General features: G+C 44.6%; 1 protein-coding gene across 1 annotated transcript in view; it reads right to left on the reverse strand.

Annotated features, from left to right (window-relative positions):
• Window positions 1-6987: 6987 nt before the first annotated feature.
• RBP3 (retinol binding protein 3) overlaps window positions 6988-26609 on the reverse strand; it is a 29845-nt gene continuing 10223 nt past the window's right edge. Inside the window, exons 2-4 of the mRNA XM_088473489.1 lie at window positions 16482-16672; window positions 10700-10842; window positions 6988-8763 (exon numbers count right to left, since the gene is read on the reverse strand). Coding sequence (XP_088329615.1) covers window positions 8435-8763; window positions 10700-10842; window positions 16482-16672 — 663 coding nt within the window. The 3' untranslated portion in view covers window positions 6988-8434. The remainder of the gene's footprint in view (window positions 8764-10699; window positions 10843-16481; window positions 16673-26609) is intronic.

The following is a 26609-nucleotide window of genomic DNA, read 5'->3' on the forward strand; positions in this document are numbered from 1 at the left end:
GATGCAAGTGCGGCTACAGCCCACACAATTCACAAAGACAGAAAAAAAAAGAACAATATTTTTATTGTTTGTGTAGCACACTTTGAGGGTGTCACCACCCTTTAACAGACAGACGCACGCTTGTCGCTGCTGCTTTAAGGATGCAGGTGCGGCTACAGCCCACACATTTCACAAAGACAGAAAAAAAAGAACAATATTTCTATTGTTTGTGTAGCACACTTTGAGGGTGTCACCACCCTTTAACAGACAGACGCACGCTTGTCGCTGCTGCTTTAAGGATGCAGGTGCGGCTACAGCCCACACATTTCACAAAGACAGAAAAAAAAAGAAAAATATTTTTATTGTTTGTGGAGCGCACTTTGAGGGTTACACCACCCTTTAACAGACAGACGCACGCTTGTCACTGCTGCTTTGAGGATGCAAGTGCGGCTACAGCCCACACAATTCACAAAGACAGAAAAAAGAAGAAGAATATTTTTATTGTTTGTGGAGCGCACTTTGAGGGTTACACCATCCTTTAACAGACAGACGCACGCTTGTCGCTGCTGCTTTGAGGATGCAGGTGGAATCTAGATGGGATTTGGAACCGGGGACACACTACCTCCATCAATTGTCTAAATCCCACTGCACTAATGGCGGATACCGGACCCACGTCTAACACCAACATAGCAGTCAAGGCCTCAGTTATACGTTTTGCTTCAGGATGACTGCTGTCGTACTTCATCCTCATCGCTAGGGACTGTTGGAGGGTCAATTATTTAGTAAAAGTAGTGATGTTCCTACTTCCTCTCTGGGATGATGAACAACTCCCAGCAGCAGCAACAGCACTAGGAGGAAGTGGTTCTTGATCTTTCCCTATTTTATTTTTATCGGAGAAAGTTTGGTCCTCCATTTATGTTATATTGATATATACGTGCGGCTAAAGCGCACACAAACACAGAAAATATTTTTTTTATTTTTGCTGGAGAGTAGTGCACTTTGTGGGTTACACCACCCTTTAAGAAATGAGCCAGCCGGCTCTTTACTTATGGGACACAGGCGCACGCTTGGCGCTGCTCCTTTGTTGATGCACGTGCGGCCACAGTGCACACAAGTCACAAACACAGAAAATATAATTTTTTTTGGTTTGGACTGGAGTGTACTTTGGGGGTTACAGCACCCTTTAGCGGTCAAGCCAGCCGGCCCTTTACTTATGACACAGGCGCACGCTTGGCACTACTTTGTTGATGCACGTGTGGCTACTGCGCACACAATTCACAAACACAGAAAATAATTTTTTTTTTGGTTTGGACTGGAGTGTACTTTGGGGGTTACAGCACCCTTTAACGGTCAAGCCAGCCGGCCCTTTACTTATGACACAGGCGCACGCTTGGCACTACTTTGTTGATGCACGTGCGGCTACTGCGCACACAATTCACAAACACACAAAAAATATTATTTTTTTAGCACTTGGGGGGAGCACCCCTGATGGACAGAGCACCCCCTGGACAACACTACAGCACCCCTTTAGGACTGGGACACTGCACAGGACTTTGGAGTGGACACAGCCCCTATGAAGAACTGACTGCACAACACAGTCCAGCCAGCCCCTATGGACTTTGAAGTAGTGGACACAGCCCCTATTAACAACAGCAGCACAGCACAACACAGCCAGCCCCTATGGACTTTGAAGTAGTGGACAACAGCAGCACAGCGCAGCACAGCACAGCACAACACTACTCTGCACTACACTACACTACACAGCCCAGCCAGCCCTAACTCCCACCCTCCCTCTTCACTGTCCACAGCCGAGTGAGAAAATGGCGCCGACGCGGGTACCTTATATAGGATCCAAAACCCGCGAGACTCGGAAGGCGGGATGATGACGTTTTGCCTCGATTTCAGATCCGAGTCAGGCGGGAAAAGTCGAGCCTGACTCGGATCTGCCTCAGATCGGGGGGGCTCGGGGGGGTTCGGATTTCAGAAATCCGAACCCACTCACCCCTAAATTGAATACGGCGAAAAACGGGCACGCGCGTGATACTCTCAGAGTGGGGTCAAGGTAAGGGGCACAAGCAATCAATGCTGGCTTTCATTTGGGGGCAGCTTACTGCCGGTAGGTCTAAGGCTTTGTTTGCAAAGTGGCTTGTTGGTATTTCGCTTTTCAGTAAATTAAAAGGCGAGTTTGATCCAACAAGGATGCAATGTTACTTTTATTCTACAAAACACCCACTAGATGGAAGAATTCGCTCATGACTGAAAGGAGATAATCTTTGTGCGATAAGGAACTACATTGTAAACACTGACCGGGGAAACCACACTATAGATTTATATTTATTAATGAGCAGGTATTTATAGGGCCGGTCCTAGCCCAAATTTTTTGGTAAGCGAATATATTTTTGGGCACCCCTAAGCATATTGTTGCGCGTGCCCAAAATAATTAAGGGGCCGTGATCACATGGGAAAAGCCATACCCACGAGCCACACCTCATTTTTGTCACACTGGATGCATGCCCAGCACTCCGAGATCTGCTGGGCATGCCCCAGTTCCTCTCTCCAGTGAATAGATGCAGCGCGCATGCGTACTGCATTTATTCACCGCTTGCTCAAAGCAGCTACCCGCCTTTTGATTTTGTTTTTACTGATGATAGATATGGCTACTATGCAGGTGTATAGAGGTCACTCATTGTCACACACACCAGTCAGATGTTGTCTTGCATACCCACAGCAGTCATCCATTGTTTCACACGCACACATGTACAGCAGTCACCCATTCTCTCACACACACACACACACACACACACATTTACATATAGAGATATACACACACAAGTTTACATATAGAGACACACACACAAACAGGTTTACATATGAAGACATACAGGGTTACATAGAGACATACACACACGTTTACATATGGAGACATACAGGGTTACATAGAGACATACACACACACACACACACACACACATCAAGGCAGGGTCACACACAGAGAGTGAAGCACATTAGCAATATCTTCCCCTTTAGTCTCACCCCCTCTCATATTGATCTGGAGCATCTAGTAGTTCCTCCATGCTGCCTGAAGCCCTGGACTGTGGAGTTGAAGAACAAGACGGTGTAGCTACGCCCCTGCCCGAGTCAGAGGCGCATGTGTACATGGCTCCTCCAATCAGGGCTCACCACACGCTCCTCTGACCCCTGGGGTGTCTTACCACAGAGAGAAGCAGCAGGAAGGAGCTGTCTCATGTGAGTAAAGTATGCCGGGGCACCGTTATCTTTCCTTCCCTGAAAGAAAGGTATACGCGGACCTGGCTCCCTAGAACTTTGCGCCTGTCGGCCACCTCATCACTTCCGTTGTCGGGCTGCGGGATGGCAGCGCCCTCATCACTGTGGCGCTCTACGCGGCCGCGTACCCGGCGTAATGGTCGGGCCGACCCTGAGTATTTATATAACACACACATATTGTGTTGCGCTGTACAGGGATATTTCGGTCACTTAGATTAGTCCCTGCCTCACTGGAGCTTAAAAACCTAGACACTCTTAAACTACACAGGTTCTGGGGCTGAGGGGCTGGCTTCATACACTGTCACACTCTGGCAGGCTCATGAGCATCTTAGCACTCAGGATCTCATTCAGAGCCGGACGCTATTTGCGCTCACTGGCTATTTAAATTGAGCGCTCGCTCTTTGCGGTCTGTTGACGCCTCTATGTCTGAGCGAGAGTCCGAAACATGCGCTCGCTATTTTGTAAAGACGCCCCTTGGCCGCTCGCATCATACGTCATCTCCGCTATTTATTAGATTAATCGAATACATCGAAAGGCGTATGAACTGCTCGCTATTCTTGTGGTAGCATTTTCCTACCGCAATCATGCGAGCAGTTCAGGCTAAAAGACAACGTGACGTGGTCGATGACGCTGCTTTGTTAATTATGCACACCCATTAAACGCCCGTTTTGACCGTTTGGCACGCCTGCGTTCGGATCTCCACTCCCCGTTTTCAAGCACCATCCCCTGTTACCACCCACAAACGCCTCATTCTGTCACTCAAATTAGCAGGCCCTCGCTATTTTGCGAGCACACGATTTCCGACCGCAATGACTGGTTGGCGCATGCGCATTACGACCCATACGCATGCGCAGATGTGCGAACATCGCTCGGAGCGGCCGCTTCTGAGCGGCTCTGAATCAGGCCCTTAATACATTCCACTCTATATATTCAGACTGTGGCAGACAGTATAATCAATCCACAATCTTTGATCCTAGCAAATCCTACGGAGATTGCAAACAGCAGGGGAGATTGATCGCAGCCACGCAGTGCCACTGCAGACGGATCCCTTCTGTCCGGGAACGGAACTTCAGTTCCGGCATTCACCCCTTATAGCAGCCCTGCTATACATGGTCTTCAATGTTGGTCTGCAGAGTGATTTCAGGCGGTGATTCAGCTGCGGACGCAGTGACAGTGATCATGCATATTTCCGATTATTGGGAATCTGCTCATGCACCTCACCCGTACTGTGCATGTGAATGTCTCTGAGAACCGGACCCACCCGAACTTCCAGATCTGAGGCGGGAACCGAGTTAGGCTTGGGTTTTCCTGCCTGACTCGGATCCGAAAATGAGGCAAAACGCTTCATCCTCCCGTTGTCGGATTCTCAGGGGTTTTGGATTATATAAAGGTCCCCGCGATCTGCGCCATTTTCACTCCGGCTGCAGAGAGAGAAGCTAGCAGACGTAGTCAGTCACTGTCAGTGACTCAGTGTGTGTGTCCAGCTGGGGTCTTGGCCTGAAGGCTGCTGCTGTGTTATCCATAAAGGGGCTTAGGCTGCTGCATATAAAGGGAGGCTTCCTTCAGTGGGTACTGCAGCTGCTGTGTCACTTGTCCTGTCAATTAACTGTGGCTGCTGCTGTTTTTGTCCTGTCCATCAGGCTAGGGCTGCAGTCCATAAAAGGGGTGCTGTGTTGTCCACGGGGGGTGCTCTGTCAATTAGGGGTGCTTTTCCCCAGTGTAAATAAAACCCCAAACTTTTATTTGTTATTTTTTTGTGTGCATTAGTAACTTAGCTGCGCTATTATTGTACAGTGACACTGCCGCAGTTTATCGCCCACGTATTTGTGACTCTGCAGGTGGTCTGTCCGCACTCGGCAGGGGTGCTTTGTTATCCATAAAAAAGGGGTGCTGTCTGTGTTGTTCATCAAGGGGCTGCTGCCTCATTCAGGGGTGTTCTTCCCCAGTTTCAAAAAAAATATTGTTCGGTGACCACCGTGTAAGTTTGTTGATATGGAGGACAATCAAATTAGAGGAGAGCAGGAACCACATACCAGTCTTGCAGCTGCTGCCAGCAGTCATGATGATGATGCAAGACTGTCAACATCATCTACGAAGGCCGATGCCCAAGGGCTTAAGTCAAAATCAAACAAGCAATGTTTTACAGTGTTAAAAAAAAATGAAAAGCTAAGTTAGCTGCAGAGAAACAAAATATTGGCAATATGCCATTTACTACACAAAGTGGCAAGGAAAGTATAAGGCCTTGGCCTTTATTTATGACTGGTGGTTCTGCATCTTACAGAATACATTTTTGTCCTCAAAATTTTACACACAATACCCCATAATGACAACTTGTAAAAAGTTTTTTTGCGATTTTTGCAAAGTTAATTGAAAAAGAAAACTAAGAAATCACATGTACATATGTATTCACAGCCTTTGCCATGAAGCTCAAAATTGAGCTCAGGTGCATCCTGTTTCCACAGATTATCCTTGAGATGTTCCTACAGCTTAATTGGAGTCCACCTGTGGTAAATTCTGTTGATTGGACATAATTTTGAAAGGCATACACCTGTGTATAAACGGTCCCACACTTGACAGTGCATGTCAGAGCACAAACCAAGCATGAAGTCCAACGAATTGTCAGTAGACCTCCGAGACTAGATTGTTTCGAGGCACAAATCTGGGGAAGGGTACAGAAAAATATCTGCTGCTTTGAAGGTCCCAATGAGCAAAGTGGCCTCCATCATTCGTAAATGGAAAAAGTTCGGAACCACCAGGACTCTACCTAGAGTTGGCCGGCTGTCTACACTGAGCGATCAGGGGAGAAGGGCCCTAGTGAGGGAGATGACCAAGAACCTGATGGTCACTCTGTCAGAGCTACAGCATTCCTCTGTGGAGAGAGGAGAACCTTCCAGAAGGACAACCATCTCTGCAGCAATCCACCAATCAGGCCTGTATGGTAGAGTGGCCAGACGGAAGCCACTACTTAGTAAAAAGCACATGGCAGCCCACCTGGAGTTTGCCAAAATGCACCTGAAGGACTCTCAGACCATGAGTTCAAGTGTTTTTCTGCTTCGAATATTTCTAAGTATTACCATATAATTTACTAAGGAAGTACTACACTATATCATCTTGTTTCTGGCTCTGCTTGAGCCCCTCCTATAAGGTCTTACAGTCACCGGAACCCGGGTTCATCCCATCACCTGGAATCTCCATGCAAAGTCTCAGATAAGCTTTAAAGACATTGTATTTGGTACGTACATTATTATTAGAGCATGTGAACATTACTTTTCATTTACTACACTATCAGGTGCATGGTCTTTCCAATCCCCTTTCCAGATCACATTCATCCGGTTGCCATACAGACATAAGTAAGGAAAGACTGCATCCTCCTTTACAAGAAGGACATACGTGTTTTTTTCTCTAATCACTTGAATATCTTGTGTGGTATCCTGGAATCAATCAATCTCTCTCATATATATATATATATATATATATATATATATATATATATATATATATAGTACATTTAGGTGCCAGCTTGGACATTTTTCTAGCTATAATGTAGTTTTCTATAATTTATGACTCATCCTCCTAGCACTAACTCATCGTTTATTTCTCATATTTATCCAGAGTCTGCTATGAGAAATCTCCTCTGTAACCACAGCCCACCCCCCACATTTAGCATAACAGGGGAGTGTGACATACGGGATGGGGAATTACAGATGTATAGATACTAGGCAATTACTGGAAACATTATTTTATTTGAAAAAAACAAAAACAAATGTTTCTCTAGAAAAAAGGAGCCTCAGAGGAATAAACAGTTTCATGTGGAACACACACAAAGCACACAGGGAATAACTATCTAAGCAGGTAATTATGACCTACACAATGTGCTGGAGACACAGTGGATGATGCATAGGAGCCCTGACCAGAACATGAAAATTACACTATAGTAAATCCCACTTACAAGACCAAAATTCATATTGTTTGCTTCTAAGAAAAATAAAATTAATTATGTTTCCCTTTTATTTGCCAAATCTGATGGGCTTTTATTTGTGGGGCCTGTAATTGAATCTCCATTGTTAATTTTACACAGGTCAATACTATATTGCATATATATTTATTTGTCTTATAGCATATAGTGTGTACAATGGGTGTAAGGTGGGCACATTGTTGGATTTATTTTTCTTCTTAGTGGCACAGAATAAGATGCACACAGTGGGCTCTATTTATTAACATTATTTTTACTAAAATAAAGTGAAAAAGGGTGTTTTCACACCCTTTTCACATTATTTTAGTTTCACCTGTAGTTATTACAGGGCAATTGGAGTAGAATTAGTAAAATTCTACTCCAACCCCTAGTATCACTTATTTTTAGTAAAGCAGATCGCATTTCCCATAATTGTAATGGGAAATGTGATCCGACCATAGTTACTAAAAATAAATAGTAAAAAAATACCGGGGGAAGCCCTGTGATAATAACGCCACCTGGAGGTGGCGTTATCCAGGGTCTCCCCCGGTTACCGGGCTCCCACTCTGCTCTAACGGAGAGAGCAGAGGCGGGAGCCGGTACCAGTAATCAGCTATGTGGTCTAAGCAGACCGCAAGCTGATTGCTGTAAAAAAAAGAAAAAAAAAATTAAACATTTTTTTTTTAACTTACCTGAATCCAGGGACCGGTGATCGGGCCTCCGGTGATGGCTCCTCTCCAGTCAGCTGGTCTCCCATAGTACATAGTACAGGTGATCGGGCCCCAGTGCAGTATGGGAGATCACCTGATCGGGAAGCCCGGAGAAGATCACCGGAGGCCAGGAGGATGCAGGTAAGTGTAATGAAGGGAGGGGAGACCGCGGGGGGGGAGGGGGGGTCGCGGGGGTCTACGATCGCGGGGGCGGGGCTTAGTGCCGGGGCGGGGCTTAGCGTCGTTGGGGGGGTAGTAGCGGTGGTCGGTCGGCGCATGCATGGGCTCTTTTTTCCGAAAATACCGCGACTAGAGTGCGGATGGGATCCGCAGGGACAGAGCTTTATCGCAAGCTCTGTCCCTGCAAGGGATTTATAGTAAATCCCTGTGATATTGCCTGAATTCGCAATGCGAATTCACTCGGTAACATCACACTACAATCCGCATTCAGTATGCGGATTGTAGTAAATAGAGCCCAGTGTCTCAATATGTAACTAACAACCATCTCTTATGTACTGTCCTGTATCTGAGAGGCCAGTATCTGTTTTGCTTGAAGCAGAGCTGTCTCTGAAGGGACCTCCAGGTCAGGAGATATCCCGCTCCCTTCCCATGATGCTCCGCGCTCTGCGCTAGCTGATCGTGATGTGGGGATGGTGAGGTACAGGTGGGTGTCATCCACATGATAGGTCTGGGGAGGATGGCAGCCTCCGCTTGTCTTTTCTCCCACAACGTATGCCCTTCCCAGCCTCTTCATGATGTACACAAACTCCTCTGCTGCTCCCTCCGTCACTGAGCTGGTCAGGATGACGAGAGGCTTCCTGGACCCATAAGAAGAACCTGTGGGAGACCAGATAAAATAATAAATACTGACACAAACATTAGAGTTCCAGCCCAGTCAATCCTCTTTCCAAACCCATAGCCTATATTCACAAAACCAGATCCTTACGTCCTCATCGCTGTTTGTATGCAACTGCAAGAATTATGTTGGTGGAACACCCACCATGAGGGGATAGGGAGAGGAAATCAGTTCTCTATGGGGTATATTTACTAAAGTGAGTGTTTTTAGAAGTGGAAATGTTGCCCATAGCAATCGATCAGATTCTAGCTATTATCTTCTATAAGCTGCTAGATAAATGATAAGTAGAATCTGATTGGTTGCTATGGGCAACAGCTCCACTTCTAAAAACCAGCAATTTAGTAAATATACCCATATGAGTCTATTTCATACATGCCTACCCTCCCGGTTTTCGCGAGAGGCTCCCGATTTTTCGGGTAACCCCCCGATGCAAAACGGATCTGAGTAGATCCCTCCGCTGCCTCCTCGCTGACTCCTCTGTGGCTTTGCGCGACCTCAGGTCAGGCATGTGCAGAAGCCAGCCGCAGGGACAGGTAAGTAACGCAGCTCTTTTTGTAGCTGCACTACTAAACGTGAGGACAGCTGCTTTTTGGTGCAGCTGTCCCCGCACCGTAGCAATGATCAATAGGCCCCTAAATTCAGTTTTTGGGTTTTTTTTGCAAACATAGATATAAGCACTACCATATTGGATATACCTGGACAGTGCAGGATCAGGGCCGGATTACACCTTGTGCAAGCCCCGGGGCAACTAAGTTGTGGGGGCCCCTACAAATACAATTGATCCCCCCACACACCTGACACCAGTGTATAAGGCATTTTGCAGTTTGGAGGAGTGAATCATGTCATCTTAACCCTCGCCCACACTGTAAAATGCTGCGATCCCGGGATAGTCCCTCCTAGACTATCCTGGAGTGAGGGTCACAGAAGTTGGTAAGTATAGCCAAGTGCCCCATCTCTCTGTTAGGTTATTGGAGGGCTCACAGTTTTATGCCCTTATGGCTAAAGGCGTATGGGAACTTTGTCAAAGTAAATTATTGGAGGTTAGCTGTGGGCAGACAGCAGTGAGTTGGGTAATTGATTACATACTGTATAATACTCTGCAGATATGTGTTTAGTAACATAGGGAACACTGTACTTTTACATTGTGTGTTACTTCACAGCATGACTGCTAACTTCCTGACAGGTACTGGTTTGCTGCTGACAGGATTCATAGAATGGATTACTGCCCATGTGCCAGGAATCTTTTAACCCAGGGCCGGCTCCAGGGGTCAGAGCACCCTGTGCTGGCCCATCAGAAGGCGCTCTTTCATCAAATTTGGGGGTGTGGCCTAATTACCATAGGCCACGCCCCCTATGTGACGTTATGTAGAGGCGTGCCCGCATGGCACGTCTCCAAATAACGTCAGGCTGGGGGTAAAGCCCAGCACTCCGTCACTGGCTAGGGTTCCCCCAGCCCTCTCCCGTCAGTGAATGGATGCCGCGGCATCCAATCACACTCCGGGGGGTCCGGCACCGCCGCACAGCTGCGGCAGTGGGGGTCCCCAACCTCCCGATTAGACCACCCACTGGCCACTTCGGCCCGCGGGTGGAGCAGCGGGACAGTACTGTCCCGCTGAAATCGGGATGCTGGGGAAGGGTCCGCCCTCTAGGGGTGGCGCCCTTGTGCAACCGCACTGGTCGGACACCCCTAGAGCCGGCCCTGTGTTAACCTACTCGCTGTTGGTGATTGTATTTGTACACAGCTTCCTTCCCTCACAGAGCAGTGGGTGGAGAGTGAATGGAGCTTTTCAAAATGCCTCTATGGGGTTCCGTTATTCCTAGTTATGCCCGATGGTAACATGATAACATGGTGCACTACATTGCTGCTTCTGCACCATAAAAATACATTATACTTCGCACACAACCTCTGCAACATACCTGTGAGCTGAGACAGGCTCCACACATCAGTGATGGCATTTGCCGTTCGATTGAAGACTCTATCCAGGAGAACAGGGCTTCCCTCATCAAAAAAATATGAACAGAGTGCTGGAATGGAGTTTGTGGGACCTCCGATGTTAAATCTATGAGTAAGCAAAAATGTATTAATTAATGTTATAGTACACAGAATCTGTTATATAATCATTTATTGCATGTGTCTAGGGCATGCCCACTGCAGTGATGTGCGATGAGGTGAGCCAGAGCCGTTCCTGTCATACTTCAGTATGCTCCAGAGTTTTGACTATAAAAATGTAAAGAAAATATTATAAATATCTTTGTAGTAGTCTAATCATTTTTATAGTCATAACTGTGGAGTAAAAAGTGTATGGCAGGTGAGGCACTGCCACATGAAACCTCAGGTTCATATATGTTTTTGTAAATGTGGCTCTGATACTGGCTAGTGCCTCCCCAGCCATTTACCTCACCGCACGTCACTGGCGCACTGCAGTAGCAAGCCCCCTGTGCTGACAGATGAATAAATAAAGTAGTGGAAAATGCTGGAGAATAAAAAAGCCACCTCCCCACGGAGAAGGACTTGAACAGTGCACTCCCGAGAAGAAAGTCCTGAACCGGGTGCTTCCCATCACCCTGCTCCCCAGAGGGGTAGGTCTTGCACCACTCCCATACATTCTTTTCCCCCCACTCGGAGGTTCGGGCTGGTGATGTGGCAGCATAGACGGCCAAGAGGAGGATCTATCTTGGCTGACATTCCCACATCTTCACCTGTACCTGGACACCACAGCCTTGCCTGATTGAAGCCCAGACACCATGAATGGGATGTGGCTGTTCTCTTGGGCCTGTGCCTTCTTCATGCTCAGCATGTTCTCTGGCTGCCTATGATTATCTCCGTATCCCAGCCTTGGCAGTGCCTGATGACCATCTTACATCCCTTGCCCACAGAATGACCGCAGCTGTAGGCAGTGCTGCGCATGCGCTGGTTTTACAGATCTAACATCGAATGCACAGCACGGATCCCAGCTGTGGTAAGGTAGTGTAGAGAGGGAAAACTATCTATTTCCCAAAAAGTTGTCATCGCAAAAATGACAGCTTTCGGAATAGATAGTTATGGAGAGGAGGAATGATGAATTCCCCGGTAATTAGGTAGAACTCCATGCGAGTTCTAAACCTAATTACCTCCAGAGAATCTTTAGTAACGATCAATAGGCCCCAGAGAGAGAGATGTGAGAGAGAGAGGGATATGAGAGGAACAAGGGAAGATGGGGAGAAATATGGCAAGAGAGAGGGATAAGGGAAGACCAACAGGTACAATAGCTAGTGAGCAGGCAAATGATTATTCCAAAATATTAGTTTTACTTTTACATAGCCCTATAAACAGAATGTAACACATATTCTCCCGGCCTAATTTGGCCTGTAAACTAATTTTTGAACCAACACAATTCAATTAAATGATTTTTATGGAAAACAGCAGACCCAGTTCACTTACTAAGGAAAATGTGTACCAGATGCACATAATGTACCTAAAGAGATACACATAACCATTGCCAGAGCCGTAACAGGGCTTAAGTCATGGGTCTTCAACCTTTGGCCCTCCTGTGCTCCCTGTGCTGACCCCCCATCCTCCTCCCCCCTTAGCGCCCAATGTCATGATGCCAGGCTCATGATGTCATTACACAGCATTGAGAGGACTGGGCCGGCAGTACCAGTCTGTGCAGTGTTGACTTGGAGCATCCTGAGACTGCAGTAATCCCAGCTGCAAGGAACCCTGCTAGCAGAGCGGTAACTAGACTTTTTGGTGCCCTGGGCCAGAAAGAGCATTGGCTCCCCCCGTTTTTCAAATAGGGACATAAGACGTGCACTCAAAAAAGGGGTGTGGCCTCATGGGCTGCCATCAGAAATTGTGGTGCAGATACTATAGCTCCATGTGTAAGGTGTCTGACTGCCATGTGAGAGGTGATTGGTTTGAGTCCTGGGCATGACAGTATTTTGAAATGTGTGTGCAAATAAAAAAGGATGTAACCAAAGGTGCTTGGGGAGGTGGTCAGATGGAGGGAGAGTCAGATAGGGAGGAGATAGGGGAGGCCAGGAGATGCCGGGGATAAACAAAAGAGGAAGCAGCAAGTGAGAATAATTATAAACAGAAAATTGACAGGCCTGAATGGTGCCCCCTGCCCTGCGGTGCCCTGTGCCATGGCACATGTCGCACCACCCTAGTTACGGTCCTGCCTGCTAGCCAGAACCAGTCGAGCACCCCTAATTATAGCCATGACCATTGCAATCGGGCAGACATGTTGCCTGTGCAAATTGTATTCCTTCACAATGATACTTGCAGGGCCTGATTAAGGGTTGGATGCCCTCGTCTAATACACCTGTAGCACCCCCTGCTAAAAAGAGCAAGGTGGATATGTGTGCTCAGGAAGTTGCCATTCATACTACACATATGCAGTGATCTAATGATGTTTATGGAATGTAAAGAAGACGTTGGCTTCTGTTGAATGCAGGGAAGATAATCACATGCAGCTCCTCAGGCCAGTGACGGCACTAGGATTGGTGACAACTAGTGCGGTCAATAAATCATTTGTGCATGCTGGAGACGTGCGTGCCTGAAAAGTGCCTGAAACTGCTTACAAACAAAATCTCTACAAAATATTTATTTTTGTTATTATTTTGGTGCCAAATTTATAATCTATAAATTAATATTGCCTCTGTCCCCCACCCAACATTCTCTAATAACCTCTAACCATATATGTAGTTACCTAATTTGTATCCCACCCAGCTAGTAATCTCTTAAATAAATGCCCATTTATCAATGGTTGCTTTTGCAATGTCATCGGGGCATGCCAGTAACGCCCCTGATCGCTTTGCAAAAAGCGATCCTATAGGTCAGATGTATCATCCGGGAAATGCAGGGCTTCAGAGCCCGTCCCTGCGATGTCTCCGGAGAGCTGCCGACCAGAGCAGGGGGTGGTGCACATGCGCAGTCTCATGGGCTGCTGTGATGTAAGAGGGGGGGAGTGGTGCTGATCGCGCCCCCCACTGGTTATACGCCGGGCTAAGGGGGCTCACTGCGCCCCCCTTACCAGCGAAGCGGCGCGGAAAAACTTATTTTTTTTAACCTAAGGGGTCGTGGCCCTGTGCAGCTCTTGGCAGGCCTGGTCCTCTCATCAGCGTTGCGGACGTAATGTATCACGTGGAGCTTGTGAGAGGACTCGGAAGCTGCTCTGCGCTGTATGCAGCGGCACTGATTGTGCTGCTGCATACAGTAACAGTGGATCGCAGCAGTGAGCCTCAATCCAGAAACAGGTGCCATTGGACACCTGTTCTCGGCAGGGTCATACAGACCCTGTGCGGCGGCCCCTCCGTGTATTGGCGCCCCCCCCTTAACCCGGCCCTGATTGCTGCCAGAATTATGGCAGTGCGATAAGAGGCTGTCTCCAGTGTAACCAGGAGTGGCATGCACCAACCACAAAATAGCTGCTCACAAAATTACAGATACAGTATATCAAACCTTTTAAAGAGGGCAAATGGAGGTACCCATAGCAACCAATCATTTTATAGAATGTACTAGTTAAATTAGAGCTAGAAGCTGGGTGGTTGCAATGGGCATTTTTTTCACTTGTCCTCTCTAGAAGGTTTGAAACATCTCCCCCTCAGTGATATAGATAGCACCACAAGCTGATCACTACAAAACAAAGAATAGTTAAAACAAAAACAAAAAACACTTATCTAAAGCCAGGTACTGGTTATCGGTGCTACGGTGATGTCCTCTGGGGCTCCGGTCAGCTGGCCTCTCGGCTCCTGCACTGTGACCCTGGTCAGCTGCTACATAGAACAAGTTCTGTCCCTGCAAGGGATTTTTGATAAATCCCTGTGATATTTCCTAAATTTGCAATGCGAATTTAGGCGAAAATATCACACTACAGATTGTAGTAAATAGGGCCCATACAGTACTCACTAAAGTTGTGACAACATTTGTAAATTCGGCTATAAAAACTAGTAAATTTTTAGATGACAGTTTCACAAATGTAATACTTTTTCAGGAATTTAGCCAATAACTATTGTAATCATATAGTGCCATGGTTGATTGGTAAACTGCAAGAATGATAATTTAACGCTTGTCATCTTATATATAAAATTAATTGGTCTCCCAAAGGGGGCGATTCAATTCAACGCAAATTGAATGGCGCCGGGAGTGAGCTGTGCGCTGTGTGGTCGGAGAATGCCGGTTATCGCGGTCATCGCGCCTTAACAAGGGTGTTAAAGCGCGGTACCCGGCATTCTCTGACCAAAGTGCCGGGCACGCGGCTGTTAGCGCCGCGCTATGCAGAAAAACAGCCACGCACCCAGCACTTTGGTCGGATTTCTCTTCGCATCCCCAGGGGGGTGCGAGAAGAAATCCTTAGCGCGCCCAAACAGCACGGTGTATTGAATAGCTTCGGGAGTCCCTCCCGTCGCTATTCCATAGTGCATTGAATTGAATTCCCCCCTTTGTTTATCTGTACAGTTATGCATTCGGACACCCCTGCACCAATTGGGATGAAACCAACAATGGTGGTCCAGTTGGATCCTGGCCTGGTTTTAGGGGGCTTTGAGTCCCGGTCAGATGGACCTCCCGTTGGGTATGCTGGGCAGAACTTTGACCCAGGGAGCCTGTTCTGAGCCTTCCACTGGATAGATACGGATGAAAACTTCACAGAGTGGTAAGATTGGATCTCAGAAGATATACTAGGGGGGTTGAGGTCCTGGTCGAACCTACCGTTGGTGTACGCTGAGCAGAACTTTGACCCGGGGAGCCTGTTCTTGACCTTCCACTCGATGGGTTTGGATGAAAACTTCACAGAGGGATAGCAATTAGTCTGGGATGCCTAATGGAGTGGTTGGGGTCCTGGCCGGACCTTACGGTGGAGTGCGCCGTACACAACTTTGAACCAGGGAGCCTATTCTGGGCCTTCCACTGGATGGATTTGGACGACATCTCATAATAAAACTGAATAACTTGAAGCTTTAAACCCGGGCAATGCTGGGTACTTCAGCTAGTTTCCTATAATATGCCAAAGCTGGCTTGCCAACAATCAACAAATATATTAGCAGTTACTAAATATTCTAATTTTCGTAAGTAAGAAAAACAACTAAATTCTGATGTCCCTTTGACACTATAATAATGACCACAGAAGCATAGCACAACATTTTTGTTTCATATAAATATGTCAATCCTTTTCTTACAGTCCCTGAGGCCCATTTTCATGTTGAAGCTGCTACCACTTTCCTTCTGGATACATTTTGATACAGCACACACTACCAGTATAAAATCCTCAAAGTCATTTTTAGAAAATTTACAAAATATCTTCACGACAAGTAAAATAAAGACAGCTATAAGGTACTATTATAATATACATACATAAGAATTAAATCATTAAATGTATTAGTTATTGTATGCAAAATAATCTCAGTTTATTTATTATTTTTAATCAGAATAAAATGCACAAATATAATTTTCATGTGCATGTAGTCTGTATATAATACAGAGATTAGTGCTGCATACATAAAGGAAAAAAAAAGAGGTACAGTACTTTATTCTCCAAATATAAATAAACAGAACAATCTGTGATGTATTTAGACCACAGATGATAGGGCTTTAATGTTAGTAAAACACCCAAAGCTGTATCTAACAATATTTTATATATTCATTAATCACACATAAAACAATATAAACATTACATCTGTTAAATTTCACTGTTGAATGTACTGTTAAATCTATACCTACCTCATGTCGACAATTAAGGCATTTGTGCCCACAACCTTCTTCCACACATGTTCAACCAACAAATCTGACACTTGGCTAAGAATATCACAGTCAGCAAACATATCAAATCTCATGTAGCCAATGTTCTTCTCATACACATCGGTGTGAAAGGAGAATTTGATGAGCTCCTCAAACATCTCAGGCGATGGGATCTGAAACAACAAATGGTATACTAATGATACATTGTTGCTTATTGTTCTCAACTGATGCTCCTGCTATATAGCGCTCATTTCTATCTAATGAGCAGATGAGGACTATTCTCTTGCCCTCTATGCATTGCTCTTCTAAGTGTGTCAGGTGTCCAGCCTAAGGTTCACTTTTCCAATCTGTGGTCAGATTCTTCCTTACAACCATGTGTAAAACATATACAAAGCTTTCTTCAGGATAACAAAGACTTCAGTCGAGATCTTAATGACCTTATGAGAGATCCTAAGACACATCTATTGGTAACAATTGATATTTCTTCACTTTATACGGTTATTCCACACAACTCAGATACTGATTCTGCCCTGTTACGCCATCACCGAAGCCAACCACCAATTGATTTCTTAATTAAATTATATTATAGATGACACTTGTAATTTTTTAAATGTGGTGACTGATATTACCTCCAGACCTCTGGGACAGTGATGGGAAGCAACATTGCTCCTGTTTATGCTAATCTATATATGAACGAATACGAATATAGAGTCACCTTAATAATCCTACTATGGAGTAGGATTGTTTGTAGACATTTTGGCAACAGACCCAATATTGGGGAAAACTCTTTTTAAAAAGCCCCTCATTGCATATAGGAGGGGTCCAAGCCCCCAGACCATGCCTATGCATCCAATAATGTCTGTGAACAATGTAAAGGAGAACTGGTTTCCAGCCAAGAACCAATTGGCATCTCTACGATTGCACAGTCATATAGCAATTTTTATCTAGGGGGTGCACTAAAACCGGTATAACTTATTTTTTCTTATTGCTTAAGTACTTTTTTCTTTTTTCCTGTTTTAGTTATTAATATTTTTTTATTTGTGGAGTTAATGGGTCTGTGAAGTATACTGCTGGTGCCCATACTATTTTTTTCAGTTTTTAATATAGTAGATATGGTACTAAATATAAATAGATAGGATATGGAGTGTTATTTAAACAATTCCAGTGTACATTTAATATCTGCCATATATTCAGCCCTTGGGAGAATAATGTATAGGAGATTAAGAGATATGCTATAATGTTCTACTTGATATAAACACACACACACGTTCCATATGTGTTCCACTGTGGCATGATGGATGTAGGAACAGGAGAGACCATAGCACTTAACTTAGCACTTAACTTAATATATGTTTTTTAATGTATCCAGTTTGTTTGGATTGATTGTTTGGGGAGGGGATATGCGGGTATTTAAGTGCTTATAGTTTATTGTACCAAATGATCCATAAGGGGACCGAAATGTTGGTGTTTGTTTATTGCTGAGATGCCTCAATAAAGGATTTTCTCTATTCTAATAACGTGTGTGGACACCCAGATTATATGTATATATAGACTGCTAACAGAGGGAGACATACACTTCATTGGACTGAATAGAGTTTTACCATTTGCTTGGCACTGGGTCTCATCATTTTTACACACTGGGAGTATATGATGCATCTTCATATTTAAATTGCTGTTAAGGAATCTGGTTACATTTATTGGTTGAGAAACATCCATCTAATCGTTCCAGTAAAATCTTTATAAGAACTACTTGGCTTTTAAAAGCCTTTCTAGGAATTTCTCCCTATCAAGGGACAGAAAATAAGCTTATACTACTGAGTGTTCTAACCAGTTCCATATCATGAAGTGTTTGTTCAGACCAGTTCCATTTTTGTGTTTACCCCTGATGATCCTGTAGGTGGACGAAACGCGTAGGGTCATCGCTTTGAAAAACCTGCACCTACCACATAAGAAGTCCAGAAGTAAAGGTGTAGGTGGCAGATAATAATCCAATAAAATCTATCCTTCTGTACTGGGGCAGGTTTACTAAAAGTTGTTTTATGCGATTTATGTATTTATTTGTATTGTAAATTGTTTACATTTTTACCTCTGTTGATATACCAAGAATAAAATATTCAGGTATAAGAATTATGGGCTACCATAGGGCTTTTATTTTATGAACAATATCCAAAACATAAACTTATGGTGATTTGAAGACTAACTAGAGGGTTGTGTTTGACCAACAGCTAATATTGCAATAAATCCCCCTAAGTGGTGGAAATTTCTTCTGTTCAATTAATACTCAAAGTTGTAGCGCACCAAAGGTACCCCTTCTCTTCCATATATATATATATATATATATATATATATATAACAATCAGTCTCCATATATAGCATTACTGTACAAGTAAAATGTATAGTTTTCTGTTGCCATAGTACTCAGAAATATTCATCCTGCTGTTTCTTTTACATTGCTTATTGCTCCTCTGCATATCCCTGAAGGGTATGCAATCAAATCATTTGTCGACAACTTCATTCATAATGTTGACAATCAACATATTGACAAAATGGCAAAATTATTGACATTATGAACATAATATCAGTATTAGGGTTAGGCTGTGGTTGGGGTTAGATAGTACTGCCAGTATTCACACCATTGACATGTATAATTTCGGCATGGTGAACATGTCGACATTATGACAGTGTCGACTGAATGTCGACATGGAGACCCATCAACATACTGAATGTCTACATGCAGACCATGTCGACATTCTCACATCGACATGCAATTAGGTGCGGGCCGGTCTCACGGCGAACTTGGGGGCTGATTCATCTTAGATCGCAAGAGCCATCACAGCTGGTAATGCTTCCTGAATGCATTACGGACCCGAGCTGCTTTGTACAACGTCGGCCGGTCATGCAAGCCAGCCACTGCAGATGAAAGAAAGTGGCCAGGAAATCTCTGCCAGCCGACAGAAATCCTGTCCTCGTCCCTCCCCCCAACAGTTGCAACACACCTCTGTTTGGGAAATGGAGGCCGTCAACACCCTTCCCCATCTGCGTGTGGGATCGCAGACCTGTTCTGCACATGCACAGAATGGGTCCTGCGCAGATTCCCAATAATTGGGAATCTGCGCTAGGATCCATAAATGCATCCAAAGCTGAATCAGCCCCTCAGACCGCAAATTTCAGATGCAATCCAATTACAATCTAGCATGGAATTTTTCAGAGGACTTTTGCATTTTTTTATATGCAGCCCTTTAAACAGGAAGATTATTATTTTAAGGTACACAGTGCAGAACCTCTAATACATCCATCCCAATGAATGATCACACTCCTAGAGGGGTTTAATTAACATACTTTGGCCAATGAAGACATGTCAGTTTTCAGGTGAATTTCTCTAAAAAGCTCAATAAAGGGTTAAATTATGTGGGGCAGGGATGTGGAGGTGTACATGATGTGGGGCAGGGATGTGGAGGTGTAAATGATATGGGGCAGGGATGTGGAGGTGTAAATGATGAGGGGCAGGGATGTGGAGGTGTAAATGGTGTGGGCAGGGATGATGTGGGACATGTATGTGGAGGTGTAATGATGTGGGACATATATATGGAGATGTGGGACAGCTCTGTGGAGATGTACCAGATGTGGGACAGGTAGGTGGAGGTGTAAATGATGTGGGACAGGTATGTGGAGATGTAAATGATGTGGGACAGGTATGTGGAGGTATAAATAATGTGGGGCAGGGATTTGGAGGTGTAATGATGTGGGACAGGTATGTGAAGGTGTAAATGATGTGAGATATGTATGTAGAGTTATAAATGATGTGAAACAGGTATATGGAGGTGTAAATTATGAGGGTCAGGAATGTGGAGGTGTAAATGATGTGGGACAGATATGTAGAGGTGTAAATTATGTGGAGCGTAGATGTGGAGGTGTAAATTATGTGGGACAGGTATGTGGAGGTGTAAGTGATGTGGGACAGGTATGTGGAGGTATAAATTATATGGGACAATTATGAGGAGGTGTAAATGATGTGGAACATGTATGTGGAGGTGTAAATGATGTAGGATAGGTATGTGGAGGTGTAAATGATGTGGGACAGGTTTGTGGTGGTGTAAATGATATGAGACAGATATGTGGAGGTGTAAATGATGTAGGAAAGGTATGTGGAAGTGGAAATGATGTGGGACAGGTATGTGGAGGTGTAAATGATGTGGGACAGGCATTTGGAGGTGTAAATGATGTAGGACAGGTATGTGGAGGTGTAAATGATGTCTGGCAGGTATGTGGAGGTGTAAATGATGCGAGACAGGTATGTGGAGGTGTAAATGATGTGGGACAGGTATGTGGAGGTGTAAGTGATGTGGGACAGGTATGTGGAGGTATAAATTATATGGGACAATTATGAGGTGTAAATGATGTGGAACAGGTATGTGGAGGTGTAAATGATGTAGGATAGGTATGTGGAGGTGTAAATGATGTGGGACAGGTTTGTGGTGGAGTAAATGATATGAGACAGATATGTGGAGGTGTAAATGATGTGGGAAAGGTATGTGGAAGTGGAAATGATGTGGGACAGGTATGTGGAGGTGTAAATGATGTGGGGCAGGCATGTGGAGGTGTAAATGAAGTAGGACAGATATGTGGAGGTGTAAATGATGTCTGACAGGTATGTGGAGGCGTAAATGATGCGAGACAGGTATGTGGAGGTGTAAGTGATGTAGGACAGGTATTTGGAGGTGTAAATGATGTGAGACATGTATGTGGAGGTGTAAATTATGTGAGACAGGTATGTGGAAGTGTAAATGATGTGGGGCAGGCATGTGGAGGTGTAAATGATGTGAGACAAGTATTTGGAGGTGTAAATGATGTCAGACAGGTAAGTGGAGGTGTAAATGATGTCAGACAGGTATGTGGAGGTGTAAATGATGTGAGACAGGTATGTGGAGGTGTAAATGAAGTGAGACAGCTATGTGGAGGTGTAAATGATGTGAGACAGGTATGTGGAGGTGTAAATGATGTGGGACAGACATGTGGCGGTGTAAATGATGTGGGACAGACATGTGGTGGTGTAAATGATGTGAGACAGTTATGTGGAGGTGTAAATGATGTGAGACAGGTATGTGGTGGTGTAAATGATGTGGGACAGGCATGTGGCGGTGTAAATGATGTGAGACAGGTATGTGGAGGTGTAAATGACATGAGACAGGTTTGTGGAGGTGTAAATGATGTGAGACAGGTATGCGGAGGTGTAAATGATGTGGGACAGGTATGTGGAGGTGTACATGATGTGAGACAGGTATGTGGAGGTGTAAATGGTGTGGGACAGGCATGTGGAGGTGTAAATGATGTGGGACAGGTATGTGGAGGTGAAAATGATGTATGATAGGTATGTGGAGGTGTAAATAATATGAGACAGATATGCAGAGGTGTAAATGATGTGGGAAAGGTATATGGAAGTGTAAATGATGTGGGACAGGTATGTGGAGGTGTAAATGATGTGAGACAGGTATGTGGAGGTGTAAATGATGTGGGACAGGCATTTGGAGGTGTAAATAATGTGGGACAGGTATGTGGAGGTGTAAATAATGTGCCACAGGTACGTGGAGGTGTAAATGATGTGGGGCAGGTATGTGGAGGTGTAAATGTGAGACAGGTATATGGAGATGTTAGTGATGTGATACAGGTATGTGGAGGTGTAAATGATGTCAGACAGGTATATGGAGGTCTAAATGATGTGAGACAGGTATGTGGACTTGTAAATTATGTGAGACATGATGTAGGACAGGTATGTGGAGGTGTAAATGATGAGAGACAGGTATTTGGAGGTGTAAATGATGTAGGACAGGTATTTGGAGGTGTAAATGATGTAGGACAGGTATTTGGAGGTGTAAACGATGTGAGACGTATGTGGAGGTGTAAATTATGTGAGACAGGTATGTGGAGGTGTAAATGATGTGGGGCAGGCATGTGGAGGTGTAAATTATGTCAGACAAGTATTTGGAGGTGTAAATGATGTCAGACATGTATGTGGAGGTGTAAATTATGTAAGACAGGTATGTGGAGGTGTAAATGATGTGGGGCAGGCATGTGGAGGTGTAAATGATGTGAGACAAGTATTTGGAGGTGTAAATGATGTCAGACAGGTATGTGGAGGTGTAAATGATGTGGGACAGGTATGTGGAGGTGTAAATGATATGAGACAGATATGCAGAGGTGTAAATGATGTGGGAAAGGTATATGGAAGTGTTAATGATGTGGGACAGGTATGTGGAGGTGTAAATGATGTGAGACAGGTATATGGAGATGTTAGTGATGTGATACAGGTATGTGGAGATGTAAATGATGTCAGACAGGTATGTGGAGGAGTAAATGATGTGACACAGGTATGTGGAGGTGTACATGATGTAGGACAGGTATGTGGAGGTGTAAATGATGCGAGACAGATATGTGGAGGTGTAAATGATGTAAGACAGGTATTTGGAGGTGTAAATGATGTGAGACATGTATGTGGAGGTGTAAATTATGCGAGACAGGTATGTGGAGGTGTAAATGATGTGGGGCAGGCATGTGGAGGTGTAAATGATGTGAGACAAGTATTTTGAGGTGTAAATGATGTCAGACAGGTATGTGGAGGTGTAAATGATGTCAGACAGGTATGTGGAGGTGTAAATGATGTGGGACAGGCATGTGGTGGTGTAAATGATGTGAGACAGGTATGTGGAGGTGTAAATGATGTGAGACAGCTATGTGGAGGTGTAAATGATGTGGGAAAGGTATATGGAAGTGTAAATGATGTGGGAAAGGTATGTGGAGGTGTAAATGATGTGGGACAGGCATTTGGAGGAGTAAATAATGTGGGACAGGTATGTGGAGGTGTAAATAATGTGGCTCAGGTACGTGGAGATGTAAATGATGTCAGACAGGTATGTGGAGGAGTAAATGATGTGAGACAGGTATGTGGAGGTGTACATGATGTAGGACAGGTATGTGGAGGTGTAAATGATGTCTGACAGGTATGTGGAGGTGTAAATGATGTCTGACAGGTATGTGGAGGTGTAAATGATGCGAGACAGATATGTGGAGGTGTAAATGATGTAAGACAGGTATTTGGAGGTGTAAATTATGTGAGACAGGTATGTGGAGGTGTAAATGATGTGGGGCAGGCATGTGGAGGTGTAAATGATGTGAGACAAGTATTTGGAGGTGTAAATGATGTCAGACAGGTATGTGGAGGTGTAAATGATGTCAGACAGGTATGTGGAGGTGTAAATGATGTGGGACAGGCATGTGGTGGTGTAAATGATGTGAGACAGGTATGTGGAGGTGTAAATGATGTGAGACAGCTATGTAGAGATGTAAATGATGTGAGACAGGTATGTGGAGGTGTAAATGATGTGGGACAGGCATGTGGCGGTGTAAATGATGTGAGACAGGCATATGGAGGTGTAAATGACGTGAGACAGGTATGTGGAGGTGTAAATGATGTGGGACAGGCATGTGGAGGTGTAAATGATGTGGGACAGGTATGTGGCGGTGTAAATGATGTGAGTCAGGTATGTGGAGGTGTAAATTATGCAGGACAGGTATGTGGAGGTGTAAATGAAGTGAGACAGGTATGTGGAGGTGTAAATGACGTGAGACAGGTATGTGGAGGTGTAAATGATGCGAGACAGGTATGTGGAGGTGTAAATGATGTGGCACAGGTATGTGGATGTGTAAATGATGTGGCACAGGTATGTGGAGGTTTAAATGATGTGGGACAGGCATGTGGCGGTGTAAATGATGTGAGACAGGTATGTGGAGGTGTAAATGACGTGAGACAGGTATGTGGAGGTGTAAATGATGCGAGACAGGTATGTGGAGGTGTAAATGATGCAGGACAGGTATGTGGAGGTGTAAATAATGTGGGACAGGTATGTGGAGGTGTAAATTATGTGGGACAGGTATGTGGAGGTGTAAATGATGTGAGACAGGTATGTGGAGGTGTAAATGGTGTGGGACAGGCATGTGGAGGTGTTGTATTAATGGGAGGTTTTTTTAAGCTTGCAGATGAGAGGTAAAGATGTTTATTCCGACTTACAAACTTGTACCCCAAAATGATGGAAAGACATTACTTTGTTGATAAACACTTGCTTGTTATAATTTTTTAACCATTATTAAAAAATGCAAAAACAAATATTTGATACCTTTTAAGAACCTCCAGTACTTAACTTATGGCCACTGACAGCCTTCTATGTGGTCTTGCTATCTCAGTTGTCAATTCTTGGGGGTCCAGGATGGTTTACCTACTTTTTCCTACTCTTCTCTCATTTTGCTTTTTTGCACAACCTCGCTACGACTTGAGTGAATTAGCATTTCTAATTGGATTGGCGTTTCTCGAGAGTGTGCTGTAGTGCGAAGTGTGCAAGGTTCATCAAACAAACTTGCATTCGCAAACTCGTACCTAAATGGATTGAGCCTAACACGTCTTCCACAACTCCATGAATGGATGCTGAGAATAGACATAGTTAAACTTCTGAGAGGGGATCAACTAACACACGTGCAGAAGCGCAGCCAGGAGAGAGCAGGAGGCGCATGTTGGTTACTTACACTCACCATAGAGATGTATTCATCCTTCTAATAGGTCACTATAAGGAATTATTTCATTTAGCAAATACATCCTCCTTACCTGCTTGTGTTACTAGGGACGCTGTGAGGTAAGCAGTCACAGCATGTGACAATGACATCAGCGCCATTAACAGGTTTTCCCATTAATACTAGGGGCTTGATCGGGGAGAAGGCCAAGTGCCAATGTTTAAACACAATCAAAATAATGTACCGATGTCCTCTTGTGCATATGTATTTTTATCATTAACCCTCTGGTCATTTCCCATTGCAATTTTCAGCACACACATATTTACTGAGTACAAGGTTTTTGATCTTTGAAGTTGATTGGGGAAGTGTTAATCTGTTGAACAGTTCCATCATATGTATCGGCTCTTCTTTGGTGTAAGGAACTGTTGAGACATGGCTCTTGTGTCACAGACACTTTATTTTCTATCCTACTAGAGGTTATAATATTCACACTTTTGTAGTGCTACAGATACACCCTTTTCATTTACAGGAGGAGATGTACTAAGCCTGGGAGAGTGATAAAAAGGAGTGAGATTAAGGGGTCTATTTACTAAGCAGTGTTAGGAGACAGAGTGAAAAGTGATAAGGTGCCAGCCAATCAGCTCCCAACTGTCATTTTTCAAACACAGCCTGTGAGATAGCAGTTAGGAGCTGATTGGCTGGTACCTTATAATTTTTCACTCTGTCTCCTAACACTGCTTAGTAAATAGACTCCAAAGTACCAACCAATCAGCTCCTAACTGTCATGTTACAGGCTGTGTTTGAAAAAGAACAGTTAGAAGCTGATTGGTTGGTACTTTATCTCTCTCCACTTTATTGCTCTCCAAGGCTCAGTACATCTCCCCCACAGGCCTAAACTTTGGGGTAAGTTGGGAACCCCTTATTCTCCTTAGGCTGCTATTCCGGTTGCCATTTTGATTAATAAATCTGCTAATATCTTTTGCATCTGAGCCTGCTGTAACACTTCAGGATCTCCTCTATAACAAAAATACTCTGGGTATATAAATGTAAAGTACATTTATTCCTATAACTACTTTTTTGGCTCACTAGCAGGGGCAGAAATACTATAGTAGCAAGAGGTGCATCTGCCAGGAAGCCAGCAATCGTGGGGAGGAGTGGCTTCAACTGCCCTTTTATAGCCCCATGGTGCAACAGTGGGACTAGGGATGTCCATCAACCAGCAATGATTAGAAAACATCGATGGTTGTTGTCAGTCAATGTCAAATTGTTTTACCATTTCCAGCATACCGAATGAAGGTAAGCCGGGCGTGGACAACCGCAGGGGGGGGGGGGGTTAGGTTTCTGGCTCCCGGGGGGATTTAGGGTTAGGCACCCCCCCGGGAGGGTTAGGTTAATCTAGGGGAAGGGGGGTTAGGGTTAGGCACCCCCGGGGGGAGGTTAGGGATAGGCACCCCCCGGGGGACTTAGATTTAGGCACATAGAGGGGGGGTTAGGGTTAGGCACTTGGGGAGGAAGGTTAGGGTTAGGCACCCCTAAGGGAGGGTTAGGGTTAGG

This window comes from Taudactylus pleione, unplaced genomic scaffold (genome assembly GCF_031769625.1).
Source record: "Taudactylus pleione unplaced genomic scaffold, aTauple2 ptg000136l, whole genome shotgun sequence".
Classification (NCBI taxonomy): Eukaryota; Metazoa; Chordata; class Amphibia; order Anura; family Myobatrachidae; genus Taudactylus; species Taudactylus pleione.